Source organism: Pocillopora verrucosa, chromosome 1 (assembly GCF_036669915.1).
Source record: "Pocillopora verrucosa isolate sample1 chromosome 1, ASM3666991v2, whole genome shotgun sequence".
Classification (NCBI taxonomy): Eukaryota; Metazoa; Cnidaria; class Anthozoa; order Scleractinia; family Pocilloporidae; genus Pocillopora; species Pocillopora verrucosa.
The window spans coordinates 15,723,075-15,747,149 of NC_089312.1; the positions used below are offsets into that span (position 1 = coordinate 15,723,075).

At 38.3% G+C, this 24,075-nt stretch overlaps 2 protein-coding genes across 2 annotated transcripts in view; one reads left to right on the forward strand and one right to left on the reverse strand.

The window, feature by feature from the left end:
* Positions 1 to 24,075, forward strand: part of LOC131789306 (myoferlin) — a 52,445-nt gene that overhangs the window by 27,509 nt on the left and 861 nt on the right. Inside the window, exons 33-60 of the mRNA XM_059106397.2 lie at positions 7,863 to 7,980; positions 8,130 to 8,232; positions 8,650 to 8,777; positions 9,236 to 9,424; positions 10,462 to 10,516; positions 10,785 to 10,862; positions 11,242 to 11,423; positions 11,829 to 11,978; positions 12,382 to 12,480; positions 12,874 to 13,038; positions 13,777 to 13,957; positions 14,221 to 14,303; positions 14,995 to 15,114; positions 15,985 to 16,116; positions 16,214 to 16,336; positions 16,612 to 16,647; positions 17,156 to 17,247; positions 17,719 to 17,889; positions 18,451 to 18,599; positions 19,141 to 19,283; positions 20,166 to 20,254; positions 20,830 to 20,925; positions 21,292 to 21,339; positions 21,564 to 21,654; positions 22,153 to 22,255; positions 22,895 to 23,064; positions 23,385 to 23,494; positions 23,689 to 23,836. Of these exons, the coding sequence (XP_058962380.2) occupies positions 7,863 to 7,980; positions 8,130 to 8,232; positions 8,650 to 8,777; positions 9,236 to 9,424; positions 10,462 to 10,516; positions 10,785 to 10,862; positions 11,242 to 11,423; positions 11,829 to 11,978; positions 12,382 to 12,480; positions 12,874 to 13,038; positions 13,777 to 13,957; positions 14,221 to 14,303; positions 14,995 to 15,114; positions 15,985 to 16,116; positions 16,214 to 16,336; positions 16,612 to 16,647; positions 17,156 to 17,247; positions 17,719 to 17,889; positions 18,451 to 18,599; positions 19,141 to 19,283; positions 20,166 to 20,254; positions 20,830 to 20,925; positions 21,292 to 21,339; positions 21,564 to 21,654; positions 22,153 to 22,255; positions 22,895 to 23,064; positions 23,385 to 23,494; positions 23,689 to 23,836 (3,352 nt within the window). The remainder of the gene's footprint in view (positions 1 to 7,862; positions 7,981 to 8,129; positions 8,233 to 8,649; positions 8,778 to 9,235; positions 9,425 to 10,461; positions 10,517 to 10,784; positions 10,863 to 11,241; positions 11,424 to 11,828; positions 11,979 to 12,381; positions 12,481 to 12,873; positions 13,039 to 13,776; positions 13,958 to 14,220; positions 14,304 to 14,994; positions 15,115 to 15,984; positions 16,117 to 16,213; positions 16,337 to 16,611; positions 16,648 to 17,155; positions 17,248 to 17,718; positions 17,890 to 18,450; positions 18,600 to 19,140; positions 19,284 to 20,165; positions 20,255 to 20,829; positions 20,926 to 21,291; positions 21,340 to 21,563; positions 21,655 to 22,152; positions 22,256 to 22,894; positions 23,065 to 23,384; positions 23,495 to 23,688; positions 23,837 to 24,075) is intronic.
* Positions 551 to 4,351, reverse strand: LOC131789305 (adenosine receptor A2a-like). Its single transcript, XM_059106396.2, has 2 exons — positions 4,180 to 4,351; positions 551 to 2,281 (listed from the first exon to the last, which is right to left on the reverse strand). The coding sequence occupies exon 2, from the start codon at positions 2,262 to 2,264 to the stop codon at positions 1,242 to 1,244; it is 1,023 nt and encodes a 340-aa protein (XP_058962379.1). The 5' UTR covers positions 2,265 to 2,281; positions 4,180 to 4,351; the 3' UTR covers positions 551 to 1,241.

The following is a 24,075-nucleotide window of genomic DNA, read 5'->3' on the forward strand; positions in this document are numbered from 1 at the left end:
TGGCTAAACGTTTACAATGAAACATTTTTATCCTATACCGGATTGTTCACAATAATTTTGGACCCAAATTTTTATTGGGGAAATTCCATTTTTTAGATCACAAACTTGACGATTAAGGCTATGACTAACGTAGGGGAAAAAGATGTGAGATTTAAGATTTGACGCAACCATAGCGAATTAAAACAATTGCTTAATAACCCCTTATTGATTTTTTCGCAACCTCTACGCATGTCCGGGATGGATAGAGTGACTATCAGCTGACAAAAAAATTGACATTAAGGGGCCAGTCATTTCTTATCACGGGGGAAGGGGGGAGGGGGGGTTGCGTAGGATTTTGGAAGGGGATAAAATGGTTTTCAGGGGGAGCAGAGGGGGGATCAGTTGTCGCTAACCGCAGGGTATAAATGTCTGTTGTTTGGTACATCCTATTTCGTCATTCGTTTTGTTCTGAGTTTTGATGGAACTAACCTACCACTACGATTTTATTGTTTATAAAAAACTTATGACTCAGTGACTTCATTTTTTATCAAAGTGATAATTTTTACCTGTATTTCACACTTCCATTAAATGAAAAATATTATTCTCTATTTGGTTTTCCATCATTATCATCATTATCTCTACTATGTCGGTGGCAGTTACTTAGCCAACACAGTAAACACATAAAATGTAAAAGTAATGTTACATACACGTCCAACTGTAAAATTTCCAGTATAATGAGAATTAGTCAATACTTATTAACACGTCCTTGTTGAACTAATGAACTGAGATAGTTCTTAAATCGCCTAGAAACTATAACAAGGAGGAGCTGATTCCAACCTCAAGCCTAGTTATGGGAAAGGAGAACCGAAACACTACTTTCTTTCGATAACGTTTAACAAGAGCAAGCTTATGGTTAACCATTAAAATGAAATATCGCTAAATTTTTACAAAATTTTGCGGATTTTGTTATTATCAAGACCCAAAATAGTTTTTTTCAGAAAGATCAACTGAGATCTTTTCTTCTTTCTACAAGGCTACACCTATACAGATTTTCAAAATTTATTCAGCATGAAGGTGACTCTCGAGGACCATTTAAAGGTCGTTTCTATGGATGTGGGTCGCTGTTGTAAGCTTTTTCTTTAGTCAGTAAATACAATGTTTATCTATAAGCCCGACGCAACTGACGCGCGTTCTTTTTAGGTTATCTACCAGTCTGGCTTTCATGTTATTAGTCGAGCATACAAAACTTCTATTCTTGGGTATTAAAGTTTGCTCTCTCTTTGCATAGCTCCGGGGGCACTTACTTTCAGTTCCTGAGATGGTGTACTGTCAGATTGAGATTGCTGTGGCGTCGGATAGTTTAAGCTTAACTCTTGTCTTCCAAATTTGTCTACCAGCCATGCAATTGCTGATATGGTCATAAAAGCCCTTTTAAAAGAGCGCATGCGAAAGGCGTAAAGAAACTGATTCGAAGCAGAGTTAATCAGAATGAACAAGAACTGCAAGTCTCGGAGCCAGTGGATAAGAACACAGTTGCATGTGTGACATAAGTTAATGATGTAGACCATCACACAAGAAGGGAAAGAACACAAAATAAATGCAACTGCTATCATAAGAAGAGAGTTTGTTGCCTTCTGCTCGCGTTGCACTTGCTTTTCTCGTTCCAACTCGCTGCTCTGAATGTGTGCAGAAGTTTTCCTGTGCCGTTTTAGAAAGTGACACACACGGAAGTAAACGAAAACAAGAACGATCGAAGTGACAACAACTGCAGCGTTAGCAAAGATGAAAGCTAGTCTAAAGAAACCAACAACACGATAGAGAAGAGGAAGACTAAGAGAGAGAATCCACAGAGAAACAGACACTTTGATTGTGCGACTAATGGAATGCTGTGCACGATGTAAGCGGTATGACCTAACCACCTGGTACCTGTTGACTGCTAATGCCACAATGCTGAGAACCGAGACCGTCGAAGTAAAAAAATATGACACGTGGACCACCCACTGAACACTCAGGAGTTCTTTTACCTTGAGGGCTTCTTTGACGTGGAAGTCAACAAAGACTGGATCTGTGATCAGTCCTATGATGAGGTCGGAAATGGCGAGGTTCACTACCAAGTAATTAAATGAAGTCTTCAGCTCTCCGGTTGGGTTCCGTAACACAGCCCAGCAGATAAGCAAGTTGCCGGGCACGGTAACAAGGGTCAAGATAGCGGCCACCACTGATGTCGTTACAGAGGTCGCGAATGGGGCCCAGTGATCTTGGCAGTAGTTGGATTGGAAGACCATTTTGTAAAAGTATGAGGCTATGAAAAAATGGAGGCCACAGTGATCAAACTTTGCTTAAACGCAGCCTTGCAATTAACTGGCGTCAAATCCCTGCCTGCATATTCTAACCTGATTTGATTTACAAAAGACTCGGAAAAAGTTATTTTCTGTAAATGCAATTGTGTTACTTTCGGATTAATTACTGACTTTCTAACTGCGCTACACAATTCAGTTGATTTTACAATTAAAATTTTACTTTTCAAATACTACGCGAAATACATGAGTGTTGTTCAATACTCCTGAATCGACACGACTCGTCAAATGCATCTTATTAGTGCGACTTAGAATAAATAGTTGGCGAGGAGGGCGAATGGTTCGCTGAACAATTATCTGAATCGTTCGACACGGACGAATCGTGAATGGAAGTTACAACTCGTGGTCGGATGCTTTTATTTCCTTTGGTTCTTCTGGTAAGATTTCGAATAAGAGTTAACAATCTACCTCCAATAAACAGATTGTGGTGATTTTTCTTACAACCATCCATCTCTCACTTGTTCGTGTATGTTTTGAAATTCATCACGAGCCTCATTGTTTGCATTCCTGCACGAATAATCTAGTGTGGTTGAAAATATGGCAAAATGTGTAATTCTTCGCTGCATGTGCTTACAGAACGATGAACACATATATTGGCTTTTTTTATTGCTTTGCTGTACGATGAAGTGAGTTTTCTCTTTTGCTTTACTGCGCGAGATAAGGAGTGTTGTTCATGATATAGAGAAGGGAGAACGTTTACTTCCTCAGGGCCCGTGCTTTTAGAACGACGCATACAAATCTAGGTCTCCTGTTTGTTTTGTGGTACGAGTTATGGAATGTTGTTCAAAATATAAAGAAGTTAGGAAGTGTAACTCGTAGGCTAATTTTCCTCATAGTACAATTACGCCATAGACATATTGGCTTCCTTGCTTTTTCTGCGCGAAATATCGATTGTTGTTCAAAACATGAAGAATCGATCGATTCCACAAATCTTTCAGAGCACCCTTCTCCCACCTCTCTCACGATATATTCAGTCGAAGTCCCACAAATGAGATGCCTTCCATGACTCGACCACGAGTCGGGACTCCTATTCATGATTCGTACGAATGAGATTTGACAAACTATCTCATAAAGCAAGTAATGCAATATTACCAGGGCCTATACAAAGCCAAATTCACGAGGCGATAATGGCGCTATTCTTTTCGAGACCAGGAAGCAGCCAAACGACCATGCACATACTAGATTCTTGAAAGACTCACTAGCATATCAAGGGGCAGTCGAGTGGAACTTATTTAATAAAAAAAAAAAGATACACGTATAAACTCTAAACTCTAAACTCTAACAAACTCTTAAATCAACTCCTGAGTATGACATTCTCGGGGACTACACCTTCCACAGGTTATCTAACTCTACCTCTCAAAACAGGCAAATCGACTACGCTTATTTTGAAATATGTAATAATAATATATTTTATTTTTTATCACTTTTTAGGTTTATATGTACAGTTTTAATTTAATTTACTTTAATCGAATGATAACATTTTATTTATAATTTCTTCCAAGGGTTATTTTACAAGTAGTATGTATGTAAGTAGTTTATCCAAGTATATCGCACTGAACAAGACCCCAAAAGCTTTTAGCTTTAACCTTATCGGGTAAGTGTTAAGGTTCTATTCAATTCTATTCTGCTCGTTCAGGGAACCATATTCCTACCTCTCTCATTATTTATTCTACGGATAATGGTGCATTTGTCGGATTGTCAACTTAGCTTCACGATTTGTCAACTCAAACAGATCGACATGCAGAAAGTAATTTCGAGTCGTATCGGTTATTGAGCATTGGACATGTGTAAAGTCGCGTTACGTCGAAATAGTTTCGCGGATAATCACTGAAAGACCACTCACCGACAAGGAAAGTTAAAGTTAGCCGCTATAGAACTTCGCTGATAAAATATTTCCAAGTTCTTTCATCTGCACCCCGCTTCAGGCTTAGCTTGAAAATGACAAAATCAGAATTGCGTGGGCAATTTATGAGATTTCAAGAGCTGATAACCGCAAGAAAGTGAAATACCGCAAAACCTCAATAGCTGCACAATATCATTTCGGGTCATGGATGATTTTCCGGATTCTGAATAAATTAAAGCGTCACGATTGGCGTGGAAAAACATCAAAACAAACTATTTCCCCCAGCGGGATCTGGGAAACTAAAAAAGACTTTTCGTCAGAGGATTTTCTAGGCGGGTATATTGTTAAGCCCAAATAACGGAAACGCTTGATCAAGATAAATTTGCGAGAACAAAATTGTTTTATTTGATTCCAAACTAATAATGTCAGAAGTCCATTGATGGCTTCGTGATAATGTCAAATCATGGCTCGATGTCAGTTTCGAAAGTTCTGTTTTCTCCATCTTCGCGCTTCATTAGATTTGCAACTTCGAGATAAATTTCAAGGTTATGTTTCGAATTGACACGTGTTGTGTTTCGAACTCTCGCTTCCGGAGAATCCAGTGCTCTTGAAAATTTCCATTTTATCTCATTTACCTCACCGCCCCCTTTCAGAACTTCCGCTCAATATTCCATCATCGTTGGGTTTTCTCCGAAATTTCAAGAAGGTCAAATACACCAAAAAGGCAGCTGAATCGCCTGCAAAACAATAAAGAAATGAAAAATTCATCATTTTGGGTGGTTTTCATCGTCATGCATTTTGCTTTTCCCTTTTCGAATTTTTTTCTTTGAAAATAACCGCAAAATGGCTCTTCTAGTATCATCACATTTAGGCCGTTTTAATTCGTAAATCTTCAACTATCCCAGTTTCCCACGATGTCGTTTTTTCATTCTCTAATACTGATGATCTCAATTTTCTGAACATACAATCAGTAAAATAAAACCATCGAATCCAAGCTAATCCAGCTATTATCTTCAACATAGATACAACTTGTACCCTCTGGTACTCTTTGTAAGATTTCTATGCTCAATCCATGTGAAATATCTTAGTTCTTCTGAAAAATGGACAAATCAAATCTCAGAAATTTTCAGATTTTTCTCTGTGGATCCCAATGTTCTTAAAAGAATTCTTTTTTTTTGTTTTTCTTTGTCTTGGGTATGTTTGTTTGTTTGTTCTTCAAATGTTTAGTTTTCAAGGGTTCGAAACAGCTTAATCACACGTAGATATCTTATCACACGAATTAAAAATATGCCTTCATGCGTCTTATCAAGTCAACACTAATATTCAGTAAAAGCTAGAGGTTATATGGGGTACCCTCATTTTCTAAGCGTTCAGGACAACCTATTAAGACCCATTGACAGCTATACAGAATCACATGAACTTTTCTTCCGTCTCAGCAACTCTTCAACGTTATTTTCACCATTGCTGTTACTACAAATACCCACAACAACCTGAAACATCTTAATAACAACTTTGAAGACAATAATAACAACATTTTGTTTATGTGAGTTTCAGACTTGATGGGGAATGGCGTTTTGATTTTCCACGCCGAGCAGTCAATTCGCTAGCTTAAAATGGCTCGTGTTCAAATAGTGCTTATTTAATTTGAACAAGCCAATTGTTATCCAATGTTGAACCTAATTTCAGATACATCGCTGTGAAGTGTACTGTCTTCTTAATTATAATTGCATGATTATGCGTTGCAAAATTTTCGTAAGACTGACTATGAGGGCGATTTTCAAAGTATGTGCTGAGATCTATAAAGAGTGACTCGTCCACGCAAACGGATTTGTATGGGGACTATTTATCGGTCTGGAAGTTTATGAAAACCTAGTTAATGACAGTTTTCACACTATTATCTGAAAGTATTCCAGCTGCTATGTTTCTAGGCCTGTTGCCAGAGCCTTAGCTTGTAGGCCATATTTGCAACCAATTTTCCAAAAAATATTTCATACCAGAAAAAAGACTTTTATCTAAAGATGCATACCCACCAGGTTTTCCCTTCCACTTGAATCTTTACAAACCGACATTCTTCAGAAAAATGGTAAACATTCGCGTTTACTCGTATCAAGTCGTACAAAGCTCAAAATCTACCATCTTTCTTAACTTATCAACTCCCATGACGCTTGTTCGAGATAAGAACATGTTATGACTCAGGACCTATTCCCATTAGCAGACAAAACTAGAATTGTCCCGACAAAATCAGAGGACAAATTTTTGTCTCCACTGTTGCATTCGCACTAAAAATGTCGAAGCTGTCAAAAAGCCGTCAAATTCGGTTAACAGCTTAAAATAACGCCGATATCATATTTCAATCAGCTGTGCGCGCCAAACCATCAAACGTTTTGGCGGGACAATGGAACACGTTCAAATGTTTCAACTTGTGGCGTGTTTCTTGCTTTTAAATTTCGCTCAGATGGCAGACGAAATGATGCTTATCACGAGCTTAGTATTAAGGCATCGATTTCTAAGACACCAAGCAACTCTTTTAATGGTTGAGCACCGTAGAAGACGGAAACGCCGGGCACGTCGACACGACCCGTACTTTGCGGAAGTACTACAATGACCGAACAATTCCCGTGGAGTTTTTTAGTAGGCAACTGCGAATGGATCGTTGTACCTTCGATATTCTGTTGAATGTTTCGCAACCTGCTCTAACACGCGTAAACACAAAATTGCGTGACTATAATTCGCCAATGGAGTAAAGTATTCCAATTACCGGGATTCATCTTAAGTTAAACTTGTAAAATCTGCGAGTTTCGCAACGAAGGACAATAACTGCAATTTTTATTGGTAAAATGAACCCAATTCAATTACCACACTAATGGCAGCGTTTACGACAAATGATAAACAAGTTTATCATAGTTTTGTTTATTTAGTAGATGTTGCCAAGCTTTTAACTGGGACAAATTTTGTCTGCGGTACGTTTGAAAATTTGTCCGCTTCGGCAAAAAATTGTCAAGGCGCGACAAATCATCCGCACTTGTAAAGAGTTAGTGATAACAGAAAATTTGTCTAAATAAACAATTTAGTCGCTAGTGCGGATAGGCCCTTATCTCACCAACGAGTTCTTTGATCTGTAGCCGCTCAGTTGGTGGAGCAATCCACCTCGATTTTTCGTGCTCGTTTCAAAATGGTTAACATCTTCCTTTATGCAACAAACGGGCTTAAAATAAAGCTTCACCAGCTCTAAATTTATAAAATCATTTTGCCTTCTGTCGTTATACGCACCGCGTTCCTGCTGCGTCTTTGAATATGAATATCTTTACAAACAAACACTTACAATGCTGGAATTTTGTCAAACTGCGTGTGAACTAATAATTTTCCAGAAGCAGTCTAATCAGGGATTATGTTACTAACTGTTTTCCATCTGAAAACCCAAACTGATAAGCGCAATGACATCAGGTTTTTAAGGTCAAGAAAGAGCGATCGCCAAGGGAGGAGATCTTTAATGAGGGTGAATCCCTCATTAACGACAAATTATCACGCAAAATCAAATCCTGCAATAATAGTTGAAAGAAGTAGGAATCTTCTGGTCATAGCATTTGCTTTAATCGCTTTGGATTACCCGGGAAAAAATTACCACCTTCTTTAGCCATTAGCTATTTTTGAAATCACAAATACATCTTACTTTATTTCATTAGTTTGATGTTTGACCGCGACTCAGGCCACAAAACGTTCTTAGAGGATGTATTTGAAAACGAGGCGAGGATGATTCCTGGGGGGAACTGGAGCCCAGCCTCTGCACCTTGGACGAATGTGGTAAGTCTGTGATATTCACAATGCACGCTGTTTCAAGTTTTTTGTGTCTTATATTCATTTTCTTTTTGCGTGTATCTGAGATGTCTTGGACTGTCAAATGTTTATCGGCCAAAAATTGTGTTAATAATCGTTTTTTTCCTGTTTCACAGCATGGTGACAAAATTGACGAGAAAGAGAAGATAAAATGTCCAGAAGGCTGGGAGTGGACCGGAAACTGGCAGGTCGATGACAATAGAGCTGTAGACGACGAAGGTATCGTTAAGACTGAAACATTGGGTTAATTTAAACACTACTGTACACATTTAAATTCCAATAACAATTACAAGTTGAGAATCGACCCAAAAGCCAAGACCAGCCAATTTAAACGTTAGCGCTCTGATGCACCCCTCCTCCTAGATCACGCTGTCCCCTAAGGAACAACAGTATGGTCAATTTTTTTGTCATTATTATTTTTTAAACAACAAAAAGCATCTGCAATTTCGTTCATCAAAGATACCTGTCACCTCTTAGCCGCATGTATTGATGACAAAACAATACAGTTTATGACCAAAGGAAAGAACAGAGAGATTCAAGAGGGCCAAGGTGTTCTTGAATATGAACTAATATTGGCTGCATTTGCAATTTATGTAATGCATTAGTTGGTCGATTGACAGTTTTGCTTAAATTTAGGATGGGAGTATTCTGTCGATGTATCATACGGAGTGTATGGTGCCATTCAAAAGGCTTACCATTTGGTGAGGAGAAGACGATGGGTCAGGGAGAGATTATTGAAAGATCCAAAGGCTGCTATCAAACAAGTAGGTCAAAAATAACCGTATCTTGATCTGAGTTACCGATATATATGCATGTGCTCTTGCATGAAGCGGGTAGGAATATAACAAACAAAAAATAAAGAACCTCATCTGCTTGAAACCAAGGTAATAAGTTACTGTTAGCTCAAGAATTCATTAGTACGCCTTGAATTTCGATTGAAGGGTTTGCACCCAATTTCAAAACTTAGCGAGACTTAATCTTGCAACAAGCTGAGACTTGGGACGGTTTTTTTGAGAATCTCAAATGAATGCATCAACATGGGGTTTTGTCCAGCCTTAGGTCTTGTTTCCAGTGAGAAAATTTAAGCGTTCCCTTGTTCCATATGCTAAATGAGATTTTTCAGGAATGCTGAGGGAATTTCGCATGAGGATTGTTTGCTTGGAAAAGATGTGGTATTCACGACATGCTTCTGCATAACAAACCCTTTTTTTTCTAATTTTAGAAAGAGCTTGAAGAATTCGCGAAGGAAGGATGGGAGTATGCCCCAATTTTTACGGCCAAATTCCACCACAAAGAAAGGAAGATTGATTTCGTCAGGCGTCGGCGATGGCACCGAAAGATGGTTGCAAAGGGAGGAAAGGAAGCCAAAGTGTCCATGCCTCCTGTGTGTCTTCTCGAGCTTGAAGACGAGGTGAGATCTACAGCTATGGAAGTGCAATCATATTTTTCATTGATTGCAAAGATCAAAATACAAAGAAAGCTTGACCTATAAACTGAGTAGCAAATCAAAGCAGAGGTAAGATTCATAAAGGACTGATGAAGATCAAGGAATGCGTCAAACGGCGAAAAGCGCCGCGGGAAGCCTGTAACAAATAAGTGGTTTTTTATAGCTTTATAGGTGTGTTTGGTGGAGAAAATGACAAGCGTTTTACGAATACATACATACAAATATACTTTGTTAGTATTCCCTAACTAAAAGGGGCTTTTAAATACTAAACAGCAAAGAACATTATAATTAAAAAATGAATAAAATTTAAAAAAAGCGGCCAATTAAAATAATTCTCTAGCATGTGCGTTTTCAACTTTCTTTTAAATGATGTTAAAGGTAACTGTTTAAAGTCTTTGTCTAAATTGTTCCAAATGTTAACTGCTCTATGAAGGAAACGTCGCTGGCCTGACTTTGTCTTGCTTGGAGGAATATCAAGGGATTCTCTGTTTCTAGTGTTATGATAGTGAATAGACTTGCGCCTTCGGAGAGACTCACACAAGTATGTGGGGACCAGGCCCTTCATGCACCTAAGCGTCATTACAGTGTCTCTGTAGTGGAGATGCTTATTTACCGGTAGCCCTTTGATCTCGCGTAACGCAGGTGTTATGTACTCAAATTTCTTGGTTTTTGTGATGATTCTGCACGCAAAATTCTGAAAAGCTTGAAGCTTCTTGATATTTGTGGCAGTTGTGTTCGACCAAAGTGTAGAGCAATAGAACAATTTGCCTAGGACTAGAGCGGAGATGATCGTGCGTATGTCACAAGGCGTATAAATAATCGTGCACATGTCACAAGGCGTAGAAATAATATTATGGAGGATGTAGGAAGCGTAACCCAATCTTCCTGCTCTAATGATTATTTTCTGCGGTTGAACCTTTTATCAACTGGATTTCTCTTTTCTGACTTGTTATAAAACTCGAAAGAGAAATGTTCTCGTAATATTCTCTTATTTTAAACAGGAGGAGAGTAAAAGTTGTTTAAGGAATATTCCAAGAATGTTTGTTACTTTCGAAAGTAAGTTAAATAATTTCAAGGTTTTTCCATGTAACTGTCTATTTATTTATTTATATTAGCTTTATAGTCTTGAAATCAAGTGAAATCCGGCTAACATTGAGAGGTAAAACTCACTTTCTTTAAAAATGAATAAAACACGAATAAAAGACCAAGAATAATATGGGACCAAGAACGGCATATTTTCATTATAAGTGTTCTTAAAGGACTCAGCAGCTTATCGAGAAAAAAAAGAAATTTTAATTTAGATTCATTTTGTTCTTGTTTTCAGAACCTCACAAGTATCAGATGTGGGCCTATATCTATCAAGCACGTGACCTTCTCGCCATGGACGAGAGTGGGATGAATGGTAAAGGAAATATATGAAAAACTTTTTAATTAAACGAAGAGAATTTACCACATTGCTAGTAATATTGCAATCTGATTGGCCAATTTGCTGTTGTTTAAGAGAGTAGAGACAATGCTGCTCGCGTCAACGTGTCGCGCAATGCTTTTATGGATGACTCTAAAATATATTTTGACATCGACGTTGTGGTAAAAAACAAGTCGATAGCGGTTCAGTGCGATCTGTCCTCTTTTCGACAACGATATTCGTCATCACAGTGGTCAAAATCTGTTGCGAACTCACTCGGCTACGCCTCGCGAGTCGATAAGCGTACAGATCACGTTAAACCACCACCGTACTGACACGGATTTATTTGCTTGATTCTTTTTTCTCCAAACATCAGATGCCTACGTTCGCGTGGCATTTTGCAAGCAAAGTGCTGTAACAGAAGTGCTGACGCAGACTTTATGTCCCACCTGGGACCAAACGCTCATATTTGATGATGTTGAAATCTATGAGAGCGTGGAGAATGTCGCCAAGAGCCCACCGAGTGTGGTGGTAGAGGTTTTTGACAAGGACGCAGTGGTACGTTTACATACAATTAAAGTAAAAAGCAGTGATACTTTTGAGATACTTAATCAAAAGAACTGATGAAGTGTGGTTCCTATACTTGATAGTGGACAGTACGTTTGTTTTGTGCAGATATTTAGTCATGCTTTGAAGAGTAAAACTTTTATACCGTTTGTAATGGTTTCGGTTGTTAATATAAAGGAAAAATCTTGAGGTTTAAAACACGGTCGTAGTGTTTTACTTCACATTGGATTATAATAATAGAAGAACCTTTTTCTACAAGGTCAAGCAAGAGGCATTGCACTTAGAAGTGCCTTCCATTTATTGTTGGATGTTATCTATCTTTACAAATCTAATTGATGAGACATTTCGTACTGAGCTTTCATTTGAATAGTGATGGTTGTTTCATGACGTACGCAGGGCAAAGATGGCTTTCTCGGCCGCTGTGTGATGTCACCTACGGTACGTCTACATGGACACGAAACTCCTGAGCCGCGGCTGCAGTGGTTTAAGATCAAAAGAGGAGACGAAGAAGGAGGAGATCTTTTGGCTGCTTGCGAACTTTTCCTTGTAAGAGTCTTGGATTTTTTTTTATGTTTCCCTATTTTTCGGCATTGCGCACAGTTACGGTTTTCACTCTGTTTATCTCTTTCGGAATTCGCACTATGTTGACGAGCCAATGCTAAGATATGAAGCAGTTTCACCAATGTGATGCGGGGGTTCCAGGGGGGGTTTACAGCATCGTGTTTGTGTTCAATTACCCGAGCATAGAGAACTCAAGTACCTGATAAACTCAGATGCTCACATCTCAAGGCATGTGGACTAAGAATACAAAGTTGATACTTTAATCAGAACAAAGAGGAGTAAAAGTCCCTCTTAAGGATTACCTATTTTTTAGTTCATATTTTGTACGTTTATTGTAGTGAAGATATCAGAAAAAATAGTTTAAGAGGTATTCATCTTTTATTTTTAGGATGAAGGTGCAGAGTTACCATTCACCCCACCCATGAGAGGAGACTTATATGCTGTGCGAAGTGGTGTCCGTCCAAAGTTACAACGGTCAGCGATTGAGGTCAGCAATCGGTTTTAGCTTCCTACTTTAATTTCAAGTTTTCGTTGATTTGGAAGAGAAATAATTTTGATATCCGAAACTTGACTTTATCACAGCCGAAAAGGCGTTTTTATATGTAGGAACACTTGTCATGTCGCTCGACCTGCTCTATATATCTTACAAAAGTAATGTAGCCAAACGCAAACAGAAAATCAAACGAAACCTTTTTACTTAGAAAAATAATAACAATCAAATAACAGCGATCCGACTTGACGATGGATTATTTCGTTAATTGCGCATGATGACATGCAAACTGTATAACACCAAAACATTAGCGTTTTGAAACCATAGTTGAATTGAAAATATTCTACCAGTCGTGCCGAGCTATTGTCTTTAAACCACTATCATGTACAGGTCTTGTGTTGGGGAGTGAGAAACATGAAAAAGTTTGAACTAACGAGCGTGACGTCACCAAGTATTGAGTTCGAGTGTGCCGGAGGACTGGCGCAGTCTGAAGTCATCAAGGATACGAAGAAGAACCCGAACTTTGAGAATCCCGTTTTGACAAGAATGATTGTGGTAATTACGAATACCTATTTTGAATAGAGAAAGTTTGTATATTAATCTTGCTTTGGTAAGCATGTAGGTGTCTCGTATATATAAAAACCGATTTTCCAAAATAAAAGGGTAACGGGGAAAGTGCTGAAGTATCTTGAACCAACCTATACCTTTTGGGACTATTACGTTGACCCTTTTCACTTTCTGAAACGCTTAAGTGTATAATTTATACTAAAACGATGGAAACCAGTGTTTGTTGTCACTGAAAACAAATATATTTAGAAAAGCAAAACATAGGCTATTTGAAAACAAGTCATTTTGGAAACGCTGCCTCTGGCATAAAGAGCTTTAAAGGTCTGAATACGGTGACTGAAAAGAGTCAAAAATTATCTCGTGCATCAGCGTTTTCAAGAATTTTTATTTGGAAGATAAGCGAAATTGCAAACAGAGTGTACGTTTTGAAACCGGAAATTGCATTGGTAAAGAATACCATTGAAATTGTAATGGTAAGGAAAGGGGAAAACAACATGGTGAAAACGTTAGCGTGATTGAAAGTATTTTGCTATGTTATCGAAATGATAGCAGGTATTGTAAAGGCTCTAGTGTGGGGGAACCCTACAGGTTATATTTTTCTTAAAGAACCGTCAACACCATCACATTTGTTAATATTACGCCATATGCGGCTCATAAACAAAACACTGAGTTCCATCATAAGCCCTTCAAGTCAATCCTTTCTTGATGTTTTTTTTTTTTTCATAGAATCTTCCCGTGGAAGAAATCTATACGCCAGCACTTAACATCCGGGTCCGTGACAACCGCTCTTTTGGTCGTCGACCAATCGTCGGTGTTCATTCAGTGAGATCCATCCAGAAATACCGCTGTACAACGCCGCAAATCATTGAGCAAACTGACTCTGGCCCTCAAGGGTCACAAAAGAAAGGTAAGCTTCCACTGATTATTGGCTTTCAATAATGAGGCGAGACCATTCGGTCTTGCTGTTAAAGGTCAATAAGCAAAGTTATTTATGTCCACGTGAGTTAAATTAAGACAACAAGCTCCTTTTTAAAGTTGTAAAACTTGCTTCCTCCTGTTCCCTGAACGTTCACACGATGTTTAACGGTTTTCTCTCTCAAGAATTATTTGCTTTGAGATTTCAATTTACGGTATTTTTCTTACTATTTCACTCTTTGATTTTGTGTTTAGGAATTACTGATAACGTTTCAACCAAAAGCAAAGAAGGTTCACATGTTGTCGATATCAAGGAATCGAAAAAGGTCAAGAAAAAGGTACATATTAATCCTCACGTAAGTGAAAACGTAAACGTACTTTCCAGTTTTAATTAAGCTCTGACAATTGAGATACCATCACCACTGCATTTGAGCAAATAAAGAGCTTAACCAAAAACGCGGACGGCAACCGGAATAAATTCATATGTGATGTGTTTTGACGCCAACATATCGACTGTACGGTCGTTTATTTTGGATTATAAACTAAATTGTAATGACCAAAATGGTGTGGTGAGCATTAGGATTTAGAACTTTTAACTTCCGGATGCTGTCCGTCTCAGAAACGTTTGTGCTTAAGCTCCCTATTAACCTTTGTAGCAAATAAACGGTGCTCACGAGCATAGTTAGAATTTTCTAAGGGAGGGGGGGAAAACGCGGTGAGGAACTGCACCCGTTATGCTAAGTGGCTAACACCATTGCTTTACACCTTGTGAAAAGCAAGCTCGTATTCACGCGGCGAGAAGGACAGGCACCTGTAAAGTGTCTAGCACTAGAAAACATCTATGTCGTAAATATTCAGAATTACGTGTTTACCCAAACCTGAAATGTAAGGTTTGTCATTAGGAAAGATTAACACATAAAGAGAGGGGCACGGGCACCCCAGGGGTCTCCCTGGTTTCCCCGCCTTAGTGCTACGGTATGTGAAGTTTTTTGTTGGATATCTCTTTTTGTTTCATGTTTTCTGTTTCAGATAAAGAAGAAAGAAGAAATCCTAGAGGAGTCCCTAGATTGGTGGTCGAAGTTTTTCGCCTCTATAGGCGATGAAGAGAAATGTGGAGAATTTCTCAACCTAGGATACAAAAAGATGACGGTACTAAGTTTGGCTAGCTTCAGGCAGCGAGGAATAGTATAAACAGTACAATATAAATATATCTTATCCAACCCACTTTCTTTTCGCCCATGCTATCGCCCTGAACTAGGTGACAAACCTAAGGCGAACCTTTGGTCACAGGACATCTTCAGGACTGGGAAAAGTGTCCCCTGAATAGTGGTTTCCATTCAGTAAAGATAACAGATACATGGCTCTCGGAAGAAATTTTTCTTTAATTCGAACGGAAGTTTCTCGTCCCTTGAAAAATTTTGACGATCTGGCTCTTTAGTTTTCAAGGACACGGCTTATTTCACTTTAACGGCTTATAGGCGTGAAGAATATCGGGCACTTCTGGAAGTCAAAACTGAAAAGTATTATTTTTAAATTTTTTGGGAATCCTTTATTCAAAAGCTGATAATAAAATCACTGATTCTATTATCAGCTTTTGATTACTTTGTAGCACATTGAGTACATTGGTGTTAAAATTGCCCACACAGAGTTGAGACTATATTGAGATATATGCAAGCACTTTGCGTGTACATCCAAACCATTATCTATACTTTGTTTGATTATGAACTGAACCTGAAAAATGATTACTTAAACCATGCTTCTCATCGAGAATCCAAAACATTGTATGAATAATGAATAATTAGAATTTCCGGAAATCTTGTAGGAGATTTTCTTCCTGTTTGAGCAGTTTCTGGATAGTACACTAATAAAAACATGTCATCATTCTTAGCTTTGATTGACGTAATTTAGCTTTTCGAGTTGACCGTCTTAGAAAATAAGCCTTATACTCTAGTCACATAAATTGCAAAATATTTACTTTTAGAAGTATCAATCAATTAAATCATGGCGTTTAAATTCAAGGTCTATCAAACTGAGCTGGAGAAGGTGCAAGAGTTTCATGGCTTTGAGGACTTTATAAGTACGTTTCCTATTTACCGCGGAAGAGCGAAATCGCGGGAAGAAGAGGCAGATACCATTGTCGGGGAATTTAAGGTAAATAATGTTTTTGCTGCTTCAAAAAGCGAGCGCATGTTACATTTTTCCAGAGGTGTAAAGTACGAAAACTTATTAAAAATATCAATTTTTTCAGGGAACATTCAGAGTGTATCCGATGCCAGAAGATGAACAGATTCGTCCCTTACCAGATACTGTTTTTACGTATCTCCCACAGAGCAAACCTGTAGAGTGCATTGTCCGCCTGTATGTTATCAAGGTAAGAGAAGCAGAGGGTGAATAAGCCATCAGTTAGTTAACTTGAATAAACATTAGTTTACGGTAAAGTTAACTGAAAAAGAAAGAGGAAGACAAGAGTTTGTTTCAAATTACGCAAGAGTCAAAACACAGGCATAACAAAGTACACGTACACAACTAACGGGCACCTTTGTCATATGCTGGTACTGGAGAAAATAGCAGTTTTGAAAACAGTTATCTGGTCTACCGATGATTCTACAACATAGAAAACTCATTTCACTTCATTTATATTTCTAGGCTTTGGAACTTCAACCGAGAGATGACTCTGGAACAGTAGGTTTTACCAGTAGATTCGTAATTCTATATAGATCATGGTCTAATATAATAAATGGAGAAAAAAAGATAAACCGAATAGGAAATTTTAAATAAATTTTAATGCCATTAAAATGAGGACCAGCTCTAGAGCTCGAGTTGAAGAGTAGAGTAGTTTCGCAATTAAAATATTGTTTCTATTTTTGACAAATTTCACGGAAGTCATGTAATGTAATACAATAAACTCGAAGTTTATAAAATGCTGTATTTGCAAGGTCCCTTGGTGCAACTCAAAGACTGCTGTAATAGGAACTTCTTGAAAGAAAGTCATGACGAACAAATTAGACCACGTTACAAAAGTTTGTTTGCTTATTTTTATCTATCAAAACGGAAATTTTACTATTAAGTCACTAAGTGCTGTTATCAGCCTAAATATTTAGCTCACGTCCAAACGAATGGGAAACGGACCACTTGTGCGCACACGCGCTCGACAGTAAATGATCTACACTCTACCTTTCCGTTTTTCCAGGCTGACCCATATTTGGTAGTCACCTTAGGGGACCAAACGTTTGATGACAAAGATGTTTATAAACCTTACACAGTGAATCCTGTCTTTGGAAGGTAATCTTACATGTACTGCGTCTGACAGTAAAACTCTTGTACCATGTCGCGTAACCCAACACTAACGGCTAACTTGTTCTCAGTTAACTGCTGTAGGGATAGGGGAGGGGTAGGTGCACAGCTGCTTAGACGCTAACATTATCCCTTCCTTTCAGCGAGATCAAGAACGTGATTTTTAGATTCAAAGTTAAAAAAAGAAGCTCAGATGTGTGATGTAAAGCAAAGTTTCAAAGTTTTTCAAATTCGCGGCGAGCAGGAGATTTTGGTGGTCGAGAAATCACCAGATAAATAAATTTCAATTTTCTACTCATCCTCGATACATATTCCGATGCGATAAACATCCACTTTAGTACAGAGAGCTTTTGTTTCATGTCACCTCAAACTCTGCACTAAGACCCGGTTAAGAAGACTATATAAGTTCTCTTTGCACAAATTAATCAAAAATTACTATTTTTTCGCGTTTGTTTTCAGACTTTTTGAATTTACAGCTACCGTACCTCTTGTCAAAGATCTCAAAATCACCGTAATGGATTATGACCTCATCGGACGAGATGACGTCATCGGTGAAACACAGATCGATTTAGAGCAGAGACTTTTGTCTCGATATCGTGCTTCTTGTGGATGCTCTAAGAGTTACTGCAAGTAAGAACTTCTAACGCTTAGGTATCTCTTTCGTGGATTATCCTTTCAGTGGACACCTATCTTCCTTCGGATAATAAAGGGGAAAACAGGATCCCCTTTTTTAAGGGTGTTTGTCCCGAGCCTCAAAGGCAGTGGTAAGGTTCGAGACAACAAAGTTTGTACTGTCAATCAAATGCTATCAGGTTCGAAAGGCATTCCCTTTAACCTTGTACACCCTATGATCAGTTTTCATATTCTCAACACTGTTCTCTTTACATTTCCTACGGTATCTGCGAGGAGAATTTGCTTGACAATCAGGAGCAACTTAAATTTGAGATCATTTCCTTCATTCTCTTTATTTCATATTTAAGTTAAAAGTGAAACTGTAAGGAGAAATTTGAAGCCAATCACTCGTAGCTTAAAGGGTTAAGTTAGCACATATCTACGTAGTTTTTATAGGAGAGTATTCCCCTGGTGGCTTGTTGCTAGGGGTAACGGGAGTATAAAGTGAGAGGTAAGATGACACAGCTCACCTTGATTTATTACGGTTCATTAGTACATGTATATCTATTGACGTTTAAGATCTGGTCCTAACAAATGGCGAGATGGGCGAAAACCGAGAACAATCCTGCGAGACTGGTGCGTCATGCATAACAAGAGTCTTCCAGTGTATACGGATGAACCTTGCTCTGTGACAGTGAACGAACAAACTTATACTCTGGCTGAGTTTGGTTAGCATTATCATCAAATTTTACTCACGGCACTAATTTGCTTATTTGATTGACTTTGCAATCTGTCCATAACTGATGATTCTTTTATGATGTATGAATGAGGGCTTTCCTTGCCTTTAGTTGCATCATGATGACACATCTGTGTTGTTGTCTGACTCAACTTAGCGCATTTCATGGAAATAATTCCATGGTGTAGTTGTTAGTATTGATACGATAATAGCTCAAAAAAATTGGGAACCAATGGGCGATTTTACAAATAAAGTAACGTGTTCTTTATAGCTCATTGCAGCGAGGTCTCGTTACCACCTTTCTCCTGTTAGGTTTTGTGATTTGGTTAATTTGGATTTAGTTTAAACCCCTAATCTTTATATGACTAGATCCTGCAACAACTGTCATCAACAGAACATCTGCTTTAAACATCATTTAAATTATCTTTATTCCTCGACACGATTTGAGATAATTTTTAATTCGGATCTCTTACTTCGTTCGGATTATCCCTCGGATTTCGTTTAGTATTAAATCCTTTTTCAATTTTTTTCAGAGGAAGGAACAATAATCCATTCGTACCTTGGGAAACAACAAAGTCGCTTGGCTCTGCATGTCCTCAATAAAATGAACATCGTGCCCGAGCATGTGGAAACAAGGGGTCTGTATAACAAAACACAGCAACCGACCATGGAACAGGTATAGAGAGTCCCATCATATGGCACGACGCGAATATTCGGCACTTAAAACCTTCACATGAAAAAGATTCCTTTACACTGGCCACTTCTGAGTTTTAGAAACCTCTATTTTACAATTGAGACATGGTACAAACCTTTCAAAGGCCTTGTACACTCGTTTTCGGGAGAAGTCTCAGTCACCTCGAAGAAGACTAGTTACCATTCTCAAATTTACAAAGTATATTCCCAAAGTACAAGAACCGCATTACTAATTAAAGAGCATAGATGATAACAATAGCTAGAATTCCGTATGATAAACTTCCTTGAAGAGGCCTTACGAAAATTAAACCCTAAGCAAATTATCAAAAGCGAACCCTCATCGGAGAATTTTCACTAACGCTCTCTTATATCCGAAGTCTTATTTGTCCCCAACGGAGTCAACCCCATTTCAATTGTTGCACTTGTTGCTATTTAGGATTCATACTATCTGAAAGTTTCACCCTCGCCGCATCTTCAATTTTTCAGCCAATTTTTTACTACTTAATGTCTAATTCTTTACCGTATTCTCTTTCGTGCTATTGATCTTTTTTCTACAGTTACGATACTTATCTTTTGTTTCTTGGCCCTTTTTTTCTCTGTTTCTTTGTTCTTTCTTGTATTCTTTTTCGTGGTATTGATCTGTTTTCACAGTTACGATACTTATTTGTTTTTCAGCCCTTTATTTCTCTATTTATTTGTTCTTTCCTGTATTCTTTTTCGTGCTATTGATCTGTTTTCACAGTTACGACACTATTCCTTTGTTTTTCGGCCCTTTATTTCTCTGTTTCTCTGGTTCTTTACCGTATTATTTTTCGCGCTATTGATCTGTTTTCCATAATTTCGATGTTTATTCTTTGTTTTTCAGGGAAAACTTCAGTTATGGGTTGATATTTTTCCAGCCGCAGAGGGCAAAGCACCTGCTGCGGTTGACATCACCCCAAGAGAACCTCAAGAGTAAGATCTGCATGGTTTTTGTTACAAGAAACTGAGCATTCAGATTTGTTTTAACTGATGATTGCACGTCGTTTTCCTCAGCTAGTTTTCATTTCTTAGACACAAATTGACAAGGCTTCGTGACCGGTATGAATATAATATCTCTTGAATGTTGAGGTCTAGCCATTTGTTTGCAGAATGAATGAATTTTTCTTGATTTTATGGGACATTAGAGAAATTATATGATGTTACAAAAAGCAACGAATTGATGGACTACTCTGAATTTCAACGGTGCTTCAAGATTCTGTGTAATTGGTTCAAAGCAAATCGTGCCATCTTAATTCACAACCACACATGTGCAAACCGTATTAAGACATCATTTTGCCGCTGTGTCAGACCTGTCGCGATTTGGTCACTCACGTTTTCCTACATTGGACACCGTTTACATTCTTTTTACTTTGAGTTTTCATCGGTTCCCCGTTTCATTTTTTTTCGCCACCAGGAATAAATATTTGGTTTGGTCTTACATGACACCCGAAGGACTTGAAGCGCATTTTGCGTAATTGGCATTAACCACTAGTATTGGCTATTTTCAGATACGTTCTTCGTGTCATCATATGGAACACCAAAGACGTTATTTTGGAGGAGACCTCAATCACTGGCGAGAAAATGAGTGACATCTTTGTGAAGGGGTAAGAGAGAGGAAGCGATTGATAAAATTATCGTTAGATTTCTAAAAAGTTTTTATTTCCTGCTTCATGGAGAAGTAAAGCAAAGAGATGTAACACATAAGGTCAGTTGCTAATGTTCACTGCCATGACACAAAGGCGTTTAAGCTCCTTATCGGTGTACCTATGAACTTATAACACTTACGAGTACAAAAAAAATACAAAAGAACAAAAACACTTAAGTCAAGAAAACAAAAAAGTAGTGACAAGACAAGGAAAAACTTAACAGGTTCTTATTGCGAGATAAACTCAACATCATAGTACCTTAGTTGACTTGATCATGAAAAATATCCACGAGTGATTATTAATAAGTTTTTGTTTCGATATTAGCTGGATTGATGGAATTGATGATTCACAGGAAACTGACGTCCACTACAGGTTAGAAATGATAAAGCCACATTGATTATCGATAATTTTAAAATAATGTGTACAAAGAGCTGAACTAATAGAAGTGACACAAAGTCTCAGAGAGTGAAATAAAGTTCCTGATCAGACTCCCGGTGCCTCCCGTTTGCGCGCGTGATGTTCGAGCAAGTCTACCCAGACTTTCCAAACAAAGTGACAAAATCATTTTGAGAAAACTCACTAATTTTTTTTCGCAGATCCATGGACGGGGAAGGAAACTTCAACTGGAGATTTGTTTTTCCTTTCTCTTACATTCCAGCAGAAAAGAAACTAGTGATTAAGGAAAAGGCAAGAGAATGTAAAATTTATTATCTCTTTAGTAAAAGTTATTTCATGTAATCGTTCCCCACGATGCGGTCACTTCAGATATGGATCGCGACGTTTCGACTACATTCTGCTTGTCTTCTTCAGGCGATGAGGTCGATTGAGTACGAGCCACCTATATTCCGTTGCGCGAGGCTGTAATTAGATGGAACTTCACGGCTGTAATCAAGATGCACTAATCAGAGCCGTGGAATTGTTCGTAGCTTCCTTTTTTAAGTCATACCTGAAATTAGTTGAATCTACAATGAAGCAGGCTATGAAAGATATTTGGGAAGGGGATCTTGCGATTTCGAAATTTATGATGAGGGGCTCGGCTTTGAAATGCAATCTTTGGTTTGATACATGAAACACTAACTAAACGTAGTCCTTTCTGGAATGATCTATACTGAATATGAACCAGTGTTACCTTAAACGTCACATTTGGCTTAGGAAATGACATGAAAACGTATCTCAACATCATAGGAGCATTTCTGGAGTCTGGACGAGTCGGTAGAGAAACTTGTACCTCGCTTGATGCTCCAAATATGGGACAATGACTTAGGATTTGCAAATGACGATTTTTTGGGTTAGTAAATCTTGTTTGGATCATTACCTCTGCCCCTCTTTCTAAAGCAGTTTTCTGGCAGTCAATTGGAAGGCTAAGCAGTAAAAGATATTGGAGAGTAAGGTATTTTAACCCATCAAAACAGCACGTCTGTTATAATTTGAACCCCATATATGGGATAGGTCTGAAGTCTTTCACCGTGGGGCACTCTTTATCTGAAGAAAATTGTAAAAACGTATAGCTGCAGAAACCATAAAAATATGTTCAGCCGAGCGACGAAGCGTTCTTCTTTTTATTTGCTTTGGTCTACTCATAATAATGAAATAATGATGATAATGATAATGATTGTGAAGATAACAACAACAACAATAATAATAATAATAATAATAATAATAACATCAATATTTTAGGCTTGCGTTTGTTTTGAGACCCTTTTTAAGTATTTGTTAAAGGTTGTACAATTGAAAGCCAGTTAAGATTTTGAATCACTGTCAATTCTTTTAGTGTCGAATCCTAGTTACGCTTTGCGCCCCATGTGGTTACACTAATGCATTAGACACTTTTGATCATAAACAAAATTCGGTAAGAGGGCTCATGGAACATGCCGTATATGGTTCATGGGACTGAAGGAGCAGTTTTGTTGTTTTTTCAACACTGCAGGTTCTCTACAGCTCGACCTGACCTCTCTTCTCAAACCGGCGACTACTGCTCGCTCTTGTAAGCTACCAGGAGACTCGGAACCATCACCCAAACTGGACTTGTTTAAGCAAAAACGTTGCTATGGCTGGTGGGCTACAAGCTCTATGAAGACGGGATCAATGAAGAGCACGGTACATTGTACCTGTTTGCTAACTTGTATACATCAATTGCTCAAGATAAACTGAGTAATGCCTCAGTGTAAGATGGGCCTAGTAGTCATTCCACTGAGTGAGAGGGAACTTGCATCGTTCATTTGTTTGTATTTATAATTCTGATGAAGTCTTGCTGTGATCCGAACGATAAAACAAAAAGAAACACCTGCACTCATTAGATGCTTGATTTTTTGTACCTCGTGTCAAAGATTTTCACCGCCCCGAAGAAAAAGCCGTGAGCTGGTTCGTTTAGGCACGATCCGAAAGAAACGTAATTAAATATTTTCTTTACTTTCCAGGGCAAACTTGAGATGACTTTGGAAATAATGAAAAGAGCAGAGGCAGAGGCTAAACCGGCAGGACTGGGGCGAGACGAACCAAACAAGAATCCGCCATTAGAGGAACCGAAGTAGGTTGCAACCCGTTATTACTCAAACGTGGGAAAAGTTTTTTTTTCGTGGAAATTGTGGTGACAGGAGTCACACGTACCGTACTTCCAAACTTGTTGTTAGGTACAACAATTGATGAAAACTCACACTGCGTAACTGAACTGCGTCAGATCACCTTTGAAAACGAAATTCTATTTGTTTCATTCCTCCACAGCCGCCCTCCGACCTCGTTTCCATGGTTTACGTCACCACTCAAAGCTCTCCGCCATATAATCTGGGGCAGATACAAGTGGCACATTCTCGGCTTTCTGTTATTCCTTCTTTTCGTCTCTCTCATAGCGTTCTTCATTTACGCAGCTCCGGTAAGTGTCACGTGTCAAATCGCTCAGTCATCTAATTACTGTATATTTAAAATCCATGGTAACCCTGTCGCGTTCCAGTCCCAAACATTTTGGGGATTCTCCCCTTACATCCCTTCGTTTTAACCCTTCACACCCAAACATCAGGATCTATATTCTCCACACATTTCCTCAGAATTTGTTTTACAATCAAGAGCTTCTTTTGTTAGTAATCATTTCCTGATATTTTCGTTACCTCAATG

Coding starts and splice junctions, on each gene's coding strand:
- LOC131789305 (XM_059106396.2), bottom strand. CDS start 2,264: ATGGTCTTCCAATCCAACTACTGCCAAGATCACTGGGCCCCATTCGCG.